This window comes from Coffea eugenioides, unplaced genomic scaffold (genome assembly GCF_003713205.1).
Source record: "Coffea eugenioides isolate CCC68of unplaced genomic scaffold, Ceug_1.0 ScVebR1_1023;HRSCAF=1809, whole genome shotgun sequence".
Lineage (NCBI taxonomy): Eukaryota > Viridiplantae > Streptophyta > Magnoliopsida > Gentianales > Rubiaceae > Coffea > Coffea eugenioides.
In genome coordinates this window covers 1-11,943 of record NW_020861393.1, presented here as the reverse complement: position 1 = coordinate 11,943, position 11,943 = coordinate 1, and the positions used below count along the sequence as shown (strand labels likewise).

Sequence of the window (11,943 nt, the reverse complement as noted above, 5' to 3'; positions counted from 1 at the left end):
TGAAAGCAAGTAGACATGCCAAAATACTCGTAAACACATAGCACATAACATTTAGCATGCTCGACTAGATGCAAGAGCCTAATAAAGCAATTAAACATGTAGCAACAAAAACAAGCAAGCAAGGGGAAGGGGAAGTGGACCAAATGCTCTCCGAGCCCTATCTATTACAAGCCAAGAGGTGTACACATACCCCATAAAACATAAATAAAATTGCTCGCCAGGCCCTATCTATTACAAGCCAAGAGGTGTACACATACCCCATAACAAATAACTTAAACAAAAGCGAAAAGTAAATGAACTAAATGAAAGAAATTTAGTCAAGGCAAGGAAAGCGAAGTAGACATGCATATTCACATAACACGTTGGGCCACATAGGAGAGACAAAAAAGATAAAAGAAGTTATACCTCCCTCGCGACGGTAATCAAACGAAGTAAAAATGGCTTCAAAATAATAAAAAGGTCAAGGTACCACTTTATTTAAGAAAAATCAAAAGAAATGGGCAAAACAAAGCTCACTTGATCATAAAGCCCCTAAAGTCATGAATTAAGTGCAATTGAAGCGAAGCATGGTAATTACTTAAAACAAACAAACAATGAAGTTGTAGAATTAAAATTGTCAAGGACCAAATTGAGGAAATTATTCAATTGGTTGGGTCATAGTGAAACTAAAGGAAACTTGGGGGGTCAAAGTGCAATTCAGAATTTTATTTCATGGAAATTCATGCAAGCTACGTGGGCAAACATTCTGCAACCAAAAAGAAACATTTCTGCAGCCAAGAAAACACCTCAACTTGCATTCTCACAAGCAGATATCAACCTTAACACTAATTTTGATCAAAAATCTTTTAACCAAACATTCAAAGTTAATCTAAACATCATAACACATAATTGCAGCATTCAAACGAACCAAAACATAGAAGAAAACAACATGCCAAAGCTGGAAAATTCTGCAAAAAGGTTCGGCAGGCCTGGCTTGCTTCATTACCAACCCGAACATTACCAATCAAACAACTTTTGAATCAAATGATCATAAGACAATCAACCAAGCCAAATATTACATTTTATTGCAGGATTAAGGCAGAAAAACTGGATGGGTGACTGCCTAGAACAAAAGAAATAACAGCAAAAAGAATGAAACAAAGTGCAGCAAGAGTTTTCGGCAACCTTAAAGCTCATTAGCGGCCTATATTTATTGCTGCAACAAACCAGAAAACTTTCCCACAACTCTCAACTAAATTCTGAATTTGTGATAGTCAAATTGTGCATGAACCACAGCTTTGTTTGAAAGAGGATTTGTCCACAACAAGAGGAACGTGGGAAACAAAAAAAAACACTAGGAACGAAAACAGCAAAGGGGCGAAACAGAATTTCTGTCTTAATGGCAATCGGCATATCATGAAAACGAAAAGAACCACAGCTTCGTATGAAAGACGACCCCTGCAACATCACTCATTCTCATGGCAACAAGGTTATAGCAATCCGACATCTACACACAAATATCTTAATGCAGCAAAAAACCTGACCATCTGCCAAGCTTCAAACCAAATTCCAGAAAAGAGACACAAGTGTGAGTCGGAAAGTGCACATGAAAGGAAACCAATGACTTATGGGCAGGTCTTCCATCAAGAGGGTTAAGAAAACACAGCTATGGCAATGGAAATGCAAGTAAAATGGCCTCAAGCAAACAATCAAAACTAGTCCTAGCTCCTCTCGCATACGCAGGGCTTCACCAGACTTGTTCCAAACAACCAAACTAAACCACAAATCAATCAAACAATGATCATTTTCTGCCTAAACACATGACCGGGAGAATCTAATGTAGAAAGGTAGTATCTTTGGGCAGTATACCATGAGCCAACGCAAGACGGCGTCGTGATTTATTGGACAGAACTTATCTACAGGAAAAATGCTAGAAGAAAACTTACAGTAAGCTTGCGGGTCTCGTCGGGCAGTGCCTTCGCGCGGAGAACAGCCACGGGTGATGGTGGTGGAATCAGCTCAGTTTCTTGCTTAGTTTCTCCAAAGCCCGTACCCTCTCTTTTGCTCTCGGCCTTCCTTTCACCCGATCTCTCCCTCAGTCTTTCTTTTCCTCAGTCGTCCAACCCCAGCTCTCTCTCTGTCTCCTCGCCGTCTGCTATCCTCCCTGGTTTCTGTTTTCTTCTCCCAGAATCTCCCTCGCTCTCGGCTCTTATGCTTTTCTTTTGCCGTTAATCTTTCATCCCCTTGTTCTTTCTTGGTCACTCTCTGCCTTCTCCTGCTGGTTTTTCTTTTCGGCCGTCCCTTTGTGTTATCAACCCTCAACCCTCCTTTGGTTTCATGCTCTCCCAGAAAGCCTTCCCCCCCGTCACTCACTTTTCATCCCCAAAACCCTTGCTCAGTTTTTCTTTCAGCTTGTCGATGCTCTCTAATTCTCAGCTCCCAGTTTTTTTTTTTCGCTCCTACCCTCTCCCCCCTTTGCGGCTGCTCTTACCTTTTCTATTTATATCCGAATCCCCAACCCTAAACAACTTTCACAAATTGCAGCTAAAGGGCTGCCTGGTCCTCATTTTGCAGGCTGCGGCAATACGCAGCTTCATGCCGCGTTTCTCTTTTTTTTTTTTTTTTTTTTTTCAACTTAATAAATACAGAAATGATAAAATATAAATAATAATAATAATAACAAATTGCCAAAAACCAGGTAATAATAATAATAATAATAATGAAAATAATTTAAAAACTAAACAACTAAAAACAACAAAAATGGCCATTTTTCCATCTTTTTTGTTTCATTTTTCATTTTTCATATTTTTCATTTTTTCTTTCAAGAAAGCATTGAATTTAAATTACAAACGACTAAATCATATTTTTTTTGAATGCTTTTTCTTTTTCTTTTTTTTCCTTTTTCAACAAATTCTATGATAAAACTTAAAAATAAAAATAAAACTGGAAACTAAAAACTAAAAATGAACACGACAAATAAAAAAACTAAAAAAATGAAATTACACCAAAAATTTGGTGTCTACACCCCCCCTAATTGCAATTCCTAGCTCCGCCACTGCCTATGTCTATTCTCAAATCATACTTCACCAATTTCAAATTGTTTTATCCAATACTTTTTTTTAAAGACTGTCTTTTTCCGATGTTTGTGAATGGGTTTTAAAACAAGTTAGTCAAAGACCAAAAACTTTAGAAAGAGGATTTTTTGTCTCATTGCAGTTTGCTCCGGTCCCCATACGAAACTTAATTAAACCAAACTGTGATAATTATGGCCCCGTTTGGAAGGTGAGTTTTTTGAGTGTTTGTATGAAATTTTACTGTAGATCACTGCAGAAATTGTAGAAAAAATTTTGTGAGATGAAAAAACTTTTTTTCCCTTTTCATTTTCTTTCTTTCTTTTCCTTCCTCCCTTCCCGCTTCTTCTCCCTTCCCCTTCCTAGGACTGTCAATGGGGCTGAGCCAGCCCGGATTCGGCTCATTCAGCCCGACAAAAAGCCCGATAAGCCCGACCATTTAGTGAGCCGGTCTGAGTTTGAACCTAGAAATTATGCCTGAATTAAATATGAGCCGAGATTGGGCCTTATTAGGTTCAAACCCCATATAGGCCCGGCCCTTTAATTACCAATATATATAATATTTATATTTTGATATTATGTATAATTATATATCCAAATATATTATTACTAAATACTAAATATATATATAAATTACAAAACACAAAAATACATCTAAAGACTCTTCCATGAGCTTTCTTGAGAGCCAATATTAGTAATGCATAACTAAATTTCTAACTTTTCTTATTGGTTGAGTAAATTTTTGTATTGGCATAATATTGGTTGATTTCTTTTTGGTCTACAAACACAAATCATCAAGCATATTTGGATTTAAATCACAAGATTATAAAAAAAGTTTTAACTTTTAAAGATGTATTGGCTTATGATTGCATGTTTTATTACTATTTTTCATGCATTTTGAACGAATTAAATATAAATATTATTGAAAATTTTTTTGTTTATATACTTTTTAAGAACTATTATTTGTTCATGTTTAGTTTTAATATTATAGTCTTGTAAATGTTAAATTAGTTTTACAACTTAATAGTTATAGTAATTATTTAAGAAAATTAAAGAGTAATAAGGGAGTTTGGACTAAACTGATTAAGGCTCACAACCTAAATATTATATGAGTTGAGTATGAGCTTCACATTTATGAACCCGAAACTCATAACCCGAAACCCGAAAATGTTTCAAATTAAATGAGCTGAGATTGAGCTCATCAAAGCCCGACTCATAGGCCCGATTGATAGGCCTACCCCTTCCCCCTTCCCTCCCTTGTTCCCTCTCCCAAAGCCAATGAAGCAGCAACTTTCTTTTCTTTTTTTTTTACTTTTTTTCTCTCCCCCTCTCCTGCCCGCCACCCCTCCCTCTCCCTCCTCCGCCACCCCTCTCCTCCCCTCTCCCCTTCCCCCTCCCCCTTCCCTTGCCGCCGCTTCAAAACCTGCTGGCACCTAATTACTGTCGCTTCAAATCATTAGTCTCTATCTCTTTTGCTGATACAGAAGTAGTGGTCAAGTCTCCTCCTCCTCCTCCTCCATCACTTTGGTTCTACACCAAACTACCCCATTAACGTGTGCATTGGGTTTCTTGCCTTCATGCTTGCCAATTTGGAATCTCTTGTCCAAACCAAAGTCAGTGATGGGTTGGCAATTGAGTGACTGAGCTATCTATGCGTTAGATTGGACCCACTTCCACCTCTGAAATTATGGCCATTTGTTGCCTTTTTTTTTTTTTTTGCAATTTTCCTTCTCCCCTCTCTTCCCCTTCCCCTACCACCCTAACCCTCTCTCGATACGATCTGGTCTAGCGACCAGATCGGCCAGAGGGGAAGGGGAAGGGGAAGGGTGGTGGGGGAGGAGTGGGGGAGAGGGAGAGGGATAAAAAAAAAGGGAGGATCAAAATTGGGCAAAGAGGGAGGATGGCAGGGGAGGAAGATGGGGAGAGGGAGAAAGGAAAAAAAAAAAAAGATCGGCACAGGAAGAGGTGATCGGCGCCGAAACCGACGGCGGAGGTGGTGGTGGGTTGGGATAGGGGAGGAAGAAGAAGAAAAGGGGAAGGGAATTTTATTTTATTTTTTTGTGTTTTGAGTATTTTGAAGTGTGTAGGTAAAAAACTTTGAGAAATTTTTTTAGATTACTGTAGCGAAAGTTGGTAAAAAACTAGTATTATACAAACTTGAGTAAATACTTAACTTCCAAACAGGCCCTATATCTGACATTACGACTACCTAATTCTATTGGATGTTTATTTACCAAAAAAAGACTTAACTTTTCACAAGAGAGAAATAAAAGACTTACTACTCGTTTGAATTGCATTTTTTTGGAGAAGTTTTTGAGGACAAAATTACAGTATATATAAAGTAAAATGGTAATTAAAAATTGTGTAGAAGGAATATTCATAAAGCATAAAAAATTTTCTCCAAAGGATCAGAATCCAAACAATTAACTTCTCACGAGAGGGGAAAAAACACCTTTTCACAAGAAATCTCTGGTGTGATAAATACTGAATATACATGTACAATTGAAGTTGGGGTGTAACTTGCAATTCATCTTCTTGGGCTAATGTGCACGCCTAGTGCTTCAAACAGATTGCAAAAGCCCATCTCATGCCTCCCAAGAATTAAGTGGGCCTTCCAATTCGAACCATCCAGAGCTCTCTAGATTTTTTTTCCCCCCAAACGGCAAATTGGTTCCTATCGTTAAAGGCCAAATAAATTACATGTAACTCCTTGTGGTTTTGCATAGCGGCAGATGAGCCTCTTAACATTTTAAAATAGTTATACAACTCTCATGTGATTTTAGTATAAAGTGAAAAAATGAATGAAATACACAATTAGTTATAATGATTATAGAAAAATGCTTCAAAGTGCTTATGATCAAATCATAATATCTACTTATTCCTCCATGGTTTATATAAATATTCATTTTATCCTATTCCTCTATTATTTTACATATGGTGCAAAAGTCATCATTTAATTTAACATTTAAATACACTATGAATTTCAACGAATGACGTTAGTTAGTATAATTTTTTTTTTTTTTGTTAAAATTTTACTTTATATAAAATCAGAGAGAGATAAAGTGAATATTTTAAAACACTAGGAGGTGATGTGATAATAGATGAAATGACGGGGGGTTATTTGTAATTTAGCCTTTGTCAGAAAAGCAACTTGTCCGGAGCCCTCTAGATCATGAAGGAAGATCGTAGAAGTTTATAGGGAAAGCAAAAGAATTCCAGATTAATCCGTTGGGCAATCAATTCACGAAAATCCTCGAAAACTCTGGGCTCTGCCTCTCCTCTCCTATAAATATGAACCTCCTTCAGCTGCTTCATCATCATCGACAAGAATTGATCGAATCTCACGGTACAATCAGATCTCTGTTTAACTTTATAAGATCTCAAAATAGTTAACATCATCGTCACCGTCAGTTCTCCTGAAAATGTCGCTGATTCCAAGCGTCTTCGGTGGCCGAAGAAGCAACGTTTTCGTCCCATTTTCACTTGACATTTGGGATCCCTTCGAAGGCTTTCCTTTCTCGAACACCAGTCTGGCGAACGTCCCAGATACAGCAAGGGATACATCTGCATTTGCAACCGCCCGCATCGACTGGAAAGAGACTCCCGAAGCCCATGTCTTCAAAGCCGACCTTCCGGGGCTGAAGAAGGAGGAAGTGAAGGTGGAGGTTGAGGAAGGCCAGGTCCTGCAGATTAGCGGAGAGAGGAGCCGGGAGCAAGAGGAGAAGAACGACAAGTGGCATAGGGTGGAGAGGAGCAGCGGCAGGTTCCTGCGCAGGTTCAGGCTGCCGGAGAACGCCAAGGTGGATCAGGTGAAGGCCAGCATGGAGAATGGGGTGCTCACCGTCACCGTGCCGAAAGAGGAAGTGAAGAAGGCTGATGTTAAGGCCATTGAGATCTCCGGCTAAATGCTTTGGGTTGCTAAGCTAAGCTCTGTGGAAACTGAATGTGAAACAAGAATAAAAGAGAGTGAGGTGTAGCGTGCAAAGTGGTTGTGAGATGTCTCCGTTTGTATGAATTTGTTTGTTTGCTGTGTGGATGATGATGAATTTTGTGTAAAGGGCTTTGTATTTCTTGAAATAAAAAGTTATCGGTAGATACCTGTTTCTCACTAGAGTTTTCTTCTTGGCTTAATTTATATTTATATCCACCACGGAATATATCCTATGTTCAGCGAAAAGAATTAAGTGATTTCAGATGCTCAACATTTTTAACTGAGATCTGGATGTGTGTTTGGAGGAGCAATTGATGTCAGATTTTCATGAAAGACGCTGAAGATGTGGGGAGAAGGGTCGAGATGACGGATTTTAGACCCCACGGAATCAACTCCGGATTTTATTAGAAAATTTACCGCCAGGATAGACCATCAAAACCATGGTAAAACAGTTTTGTCGATGGCCACTCAAGTTCGATTCATCTTTGAGATTCGGATCGACCGATTCAATCGTAAATCGGTTTTCTTAGTATAATAAGACACATTTTATTAACAGATTATTGAAAATTAAAAATCTTCTAATACGACTGACATATGAGTTGGATAGCAAATTAATGGTCAGAAATTATTTGTTATCTTATAAATATAATTTTTAACATTTTTTTATCTTTTAAATTATTTTTTAAAAATTATTTGCTTATCATTATTTTAAACACACTTATTGTTATCTTAATGGCAAATTTATTGCCGAAATAACTTTTTTTTTGAAACATATGTCCAAAGTAACATAATTTTAAATTTTATTATTTTATACTTTTTTTGTCACATAGGTTGTCTATGTGGCTAATAGAAATAGAGATTCTTTCACAATTAATATCTTCTCCGATTCTCTCTACGAGTTTTTTCACTTTTTTTTTCCTCACACTTATTGTTATCTTAATGGCGAGTTTATTTTCATAATAACTTTGCTTTTGAAATATATGTCCAAAGTAATCTAATTTTAAAATTTATTTTTTTTGTATTTTTTTTGTCACATAGGTTGTTTGTGGTTAATAGAAATAGAAGTACATTCTATCTCTCTTTTGCAATCAATATCTTCTCCGATTTTCTCTCTGAGCTTTTTCACTTTTTTTTCCTTTCATTATTTTTTGTTCTTTCGTTATTTTTCCTTGCCAAATGTAATTGTGAGAAGTCAAGATTTATATTAATAACATCTAAAACTTCATTATCATTCCTGATATTGTATATGTGGATGAAAATATTTTCTCAAATTGATAATTTCAAGATAAACGAAGATTATTCTTTTATCTTTTTTATTGTGCAGTTTTTGGAACATTTCTATGGCCTTCAAAAAATTTTGAATACTAATTGTTTTAACAAATGATTTCTCACACTGTGCATTTGATAAAATATTAAGAGGAAAACTATGTAACAATGTTTGATTTCTACCACATATACAAGCATGTTCATTTGTAGTGCATCTCTATCACATGATCAAATAATCTCGTATACTTGAAGTAGTTTTGCACATTTATTCAACATCAATTAATGGCTTGTGTTACTTTCAAGAAACTTTAGCATTATCTTAATCGCAATAGTTACTTTTTGTAAAAGTTTTTTTTAAGGAGTAAGAAGCATAACATAAACAAATATGATAGCCTTGACGTTTTTGTAACTTTTTCTTGTTATTGCTTACAATTTTCATTGCAATTTTCATTGCAATTTTTTATTTTGTAAATTTATTTTTTTTTAAATATATACAATAAGTTTGATACATTTAAAAAAATTACAGAGAGCAATAATAGCAAGGTCAATAATGGAAGAATTTATTTTGAATAATTATAAGAAAATTATAAAAGTTATTCAATTTTCTTGTGCCTCTATAATAAAAAAGTTTAAATTTTTAGTTTTTGTTGGAAACTATAGACTAGATTAAAACTTTCTTTGCTTGTTATTTTACATGGCAATCAGGTTAATTAAGTGGCAACAATAACATCAATTTGGGAATAAAATTTGAAAATAAATTATATTGGGAATATTTTTTAGAAAGAGTGTTATTTTGGCAAAAAAACTCTCTTAATGGCGAATGAAACATGCATTAAAATTGTAGATTTGTAATTTAACAAATATAAAAGATTTGAGAAATCAAGAATAGGTTTAAAAGGTATCATCAATTTTAAAATCGCTGCAGTCTACTCTGTATATGTTATAATCGTTAGATATGTTAATTAATAGTTGTAAGTTTTAATAAAGATAATGAGATCTATTGATATAGACTTGAATTTGTCAAATTCAAATTTAACAATCAAATTTGAAGTAAATTAAAATTTAAACAATAAGATAAGGAAAAATAATACAAAATTTCACTAGGAACTTTTAGGAGAACAAAAATTTTCACTAAGAACCCTAGGAGAAATAGATATCTCTCACTAGAGAAATTTAAGAGAGATTTTATTAGAAAAATAACAAAAATGAAATCTATAGGAGAGAGATCAGAGAAATCATAGTGGTCTCCCTCTCAAAAAAGAAGGGATTTAGAGAAAAGAAGTAGTAGAAAGATGTTGGAGAAGAGTAATAAATCGGCCTTCTTTTTTAAGTGATTTGTAGTATAGAATTATATTGGTCAAAAATCAGACAAAATCATAAAAAATCGGTAAAATCAGTGATTTGATTCGACTGGTTGGTCTGATTCTTAAACTTTTCTCTTTTCTCTTCTCCAAACATAATCTGAGTTATTTAAATTATAATACTTTTATTTATTAATAGAAATAAGAAAACGTTACTAATTAGTATAAATATTAAAATCACTCGCTTTTTAAAATGATTTCTAAATTAAGATGTTTTTATTCTTATGATCTCATTAATTTAACATTAATGATTTCAACTTATATTAATTTATTTTAATTTAAATTTTCAAGTAGTTTTAGATAATGGATATATTTTAATCTTGAATTTACATTTTTATATATAATTATTAGGTGTACATTTGATTGCGAGTCTAATATTTTTAGAACATTTTTCATGATCGGTCAAATATAACCAAGAACTTAATTTCAATATTTTTGAATTTTATAAAAATATAAAATAATTATAACACCATGCTGACGTCAGTGGATTTTTAAGAACGGTCCGATCTGATTAATTGATTTCTAATCCAATAGTTTAGTCGAGTCACTATCTGGTTCGGGTTTAACAGCATTGTTTACCGCTGGTATAAATCCAAAGTCCAAAACCCAAAATCGAAAAGATTAACAAAGTGCTCTTCTAATCTAAATGAGTTAGAAAAGAGTAAACATGAATTTAAGCTAGCAGTAATTTTTTTTAAGATATGAAAAGAAATTATCCGTTTTAACTAATTTAGGCGAGAAGTTAACTTAAGCACCTTAAGAATAAGTAAAGTTTCACTTCCAACATTATGAAATGATGAAATATATGTGTGTGTGTATCATTTTTTTTTCACTTTTTTGGGCTTAATTGAGACTTAATCACTTCCGAGAGCTGAATTAATACTTTTTATCTACTTTGAAGGGCCAAATTAAAATTCGCCCTTTTGTCAATGTTTTTTTTTTTTGAAACATCAAAACCTCCATTCATGTCAAATCTTGAAGAGCCGCAACAGTAACAGCCTTGGGAATGTTTACAAACCATACTGTACTTCCCTCAAGAGACAATGACATTCTAGACACGATATGAGCAGGAACATTGTTGGTCCTACACACATAACTAACTTTTACAAAATCAAATGCAGCAAGTAGTGATCTTATGCCATGAATTAAGTTACCTATCAATGACAAATCTGTTTCATTGCTATTAATACTCTCTACAATATTTAAAGCATCCCCTTCTAGCAAGAAATGTGTGATTCCAAAGTCTCTTGCAAATTCCAAAGCACTGAGAAATGCCAGGCAATGTTAGCCCTTTTGTCAATGTTAGTTCATATGTACGTTTGGCATTCCTCTGTTTTCGGCTGCCTTAGATCATTGCAGCCGTAGCATGTTTATTTGTTCTTATTTGGTCAAGCCCCTTGGCCTACGAATTGTGTTGATTTGGTTAACTCCGTGATGATTTATGTCATTACAAAGATCACGTACCATTGGGGATAATGTTTGTGGGAGATTGGATGGGAGTTTGAGGAGAGAAATTGCTGATTTGTTATGAAATCAAGGACAAAAACGTTGATGTTCAAGAGTTGAACTTGTTTACTTGTCTTATATAATCATTATTTATTTGTTTAGTAAATATGTATTTTAACTCATTTCAGAGTATATTGATGTCCACTAATTAAATACTTTTACGAGTCTTTGATAAATTATTAAATAAAGATTTATGGATTAATCTTTCCTACACTGACAGTATATACACTATCAGCATTGGATGAATGACAACTATATAAAATTTGAATTTGAAATTCAAATTTTACATACATATCATGAATTAAACGGTGATAGTGTATGCGTTGTCGGTGTATATGAAATTTATTCAATATTTATTAGAATTTTCAAAATTTTCCTTATTGTTAACTATAGAATGTTAATTTGATATCTTGATACTAATTATGTATTTCAAATCATATTAATTATAGGGTAAGCATATTTTTGTATGTAGGTTGTAGATGTATCTAGAATTACAAGAGGAGTTCATAAACAAATTTTAAAACATTTAAAGACCACGACACAATACTTATACACCCAGTCATCAAACTCATCTATACTATAGTCGGACATCATACTCTTTTTTTTTTTTTTTTGCTTTGTTTTTAATTGTAATCAACCTCTTTTTCCATTATCCGATATTTTGCCCAACTTGCAAGCTACCTGCTGTAGCGTCCACCACCCCGAATATCCCTACAAACCTAATTTAGAAATGGTACCGTGTCAAACAAAATTACTTTAATATTATATTTTATTTTATTTTTATATAGTTGATATATCTTTTAGGGATAATTTCAGAAACCTCCCTTGA

At 34.1% G+C, this 11,943-nt stretch overlaps 1 protein-coding gene across 1 annotated transcript; it reads left to right on the top strand.

Annotated features, from left to right (window-relative positions):
- The first annotated feature begins 6,293 nt into the window (after window positions 1-6,293).
- LOC113754765 (18.5 kDa class I heat shock protein-like) lies at window positions 6,294-7,159 on the top strand. Its single transcript, XM_027299029.1, has one exon. It carries the CDS (start codon window positions 6,473-6,475, stop codon window positions 6,953-6,955), a length of 483 nt encoding a protein of 160 aa, XP_027154830.1. The 5' UTR covers window positions 6,294-6,472; the 3' UTR covers window positions 6,956-7,159.
- The last annotated feature ends 4,784 nt before the right edge of the window (window positions 7,160-11,943 follow it).

Coding starts and splice junctions, on each gene's coding strand:
- LOC113754765 (XM_027299029.1), top strand. CDS start 6,473: ATGTCGCTGATTCCAAGCGTCTTCGGTGGCCGAAGAAGCAACGTTTTC.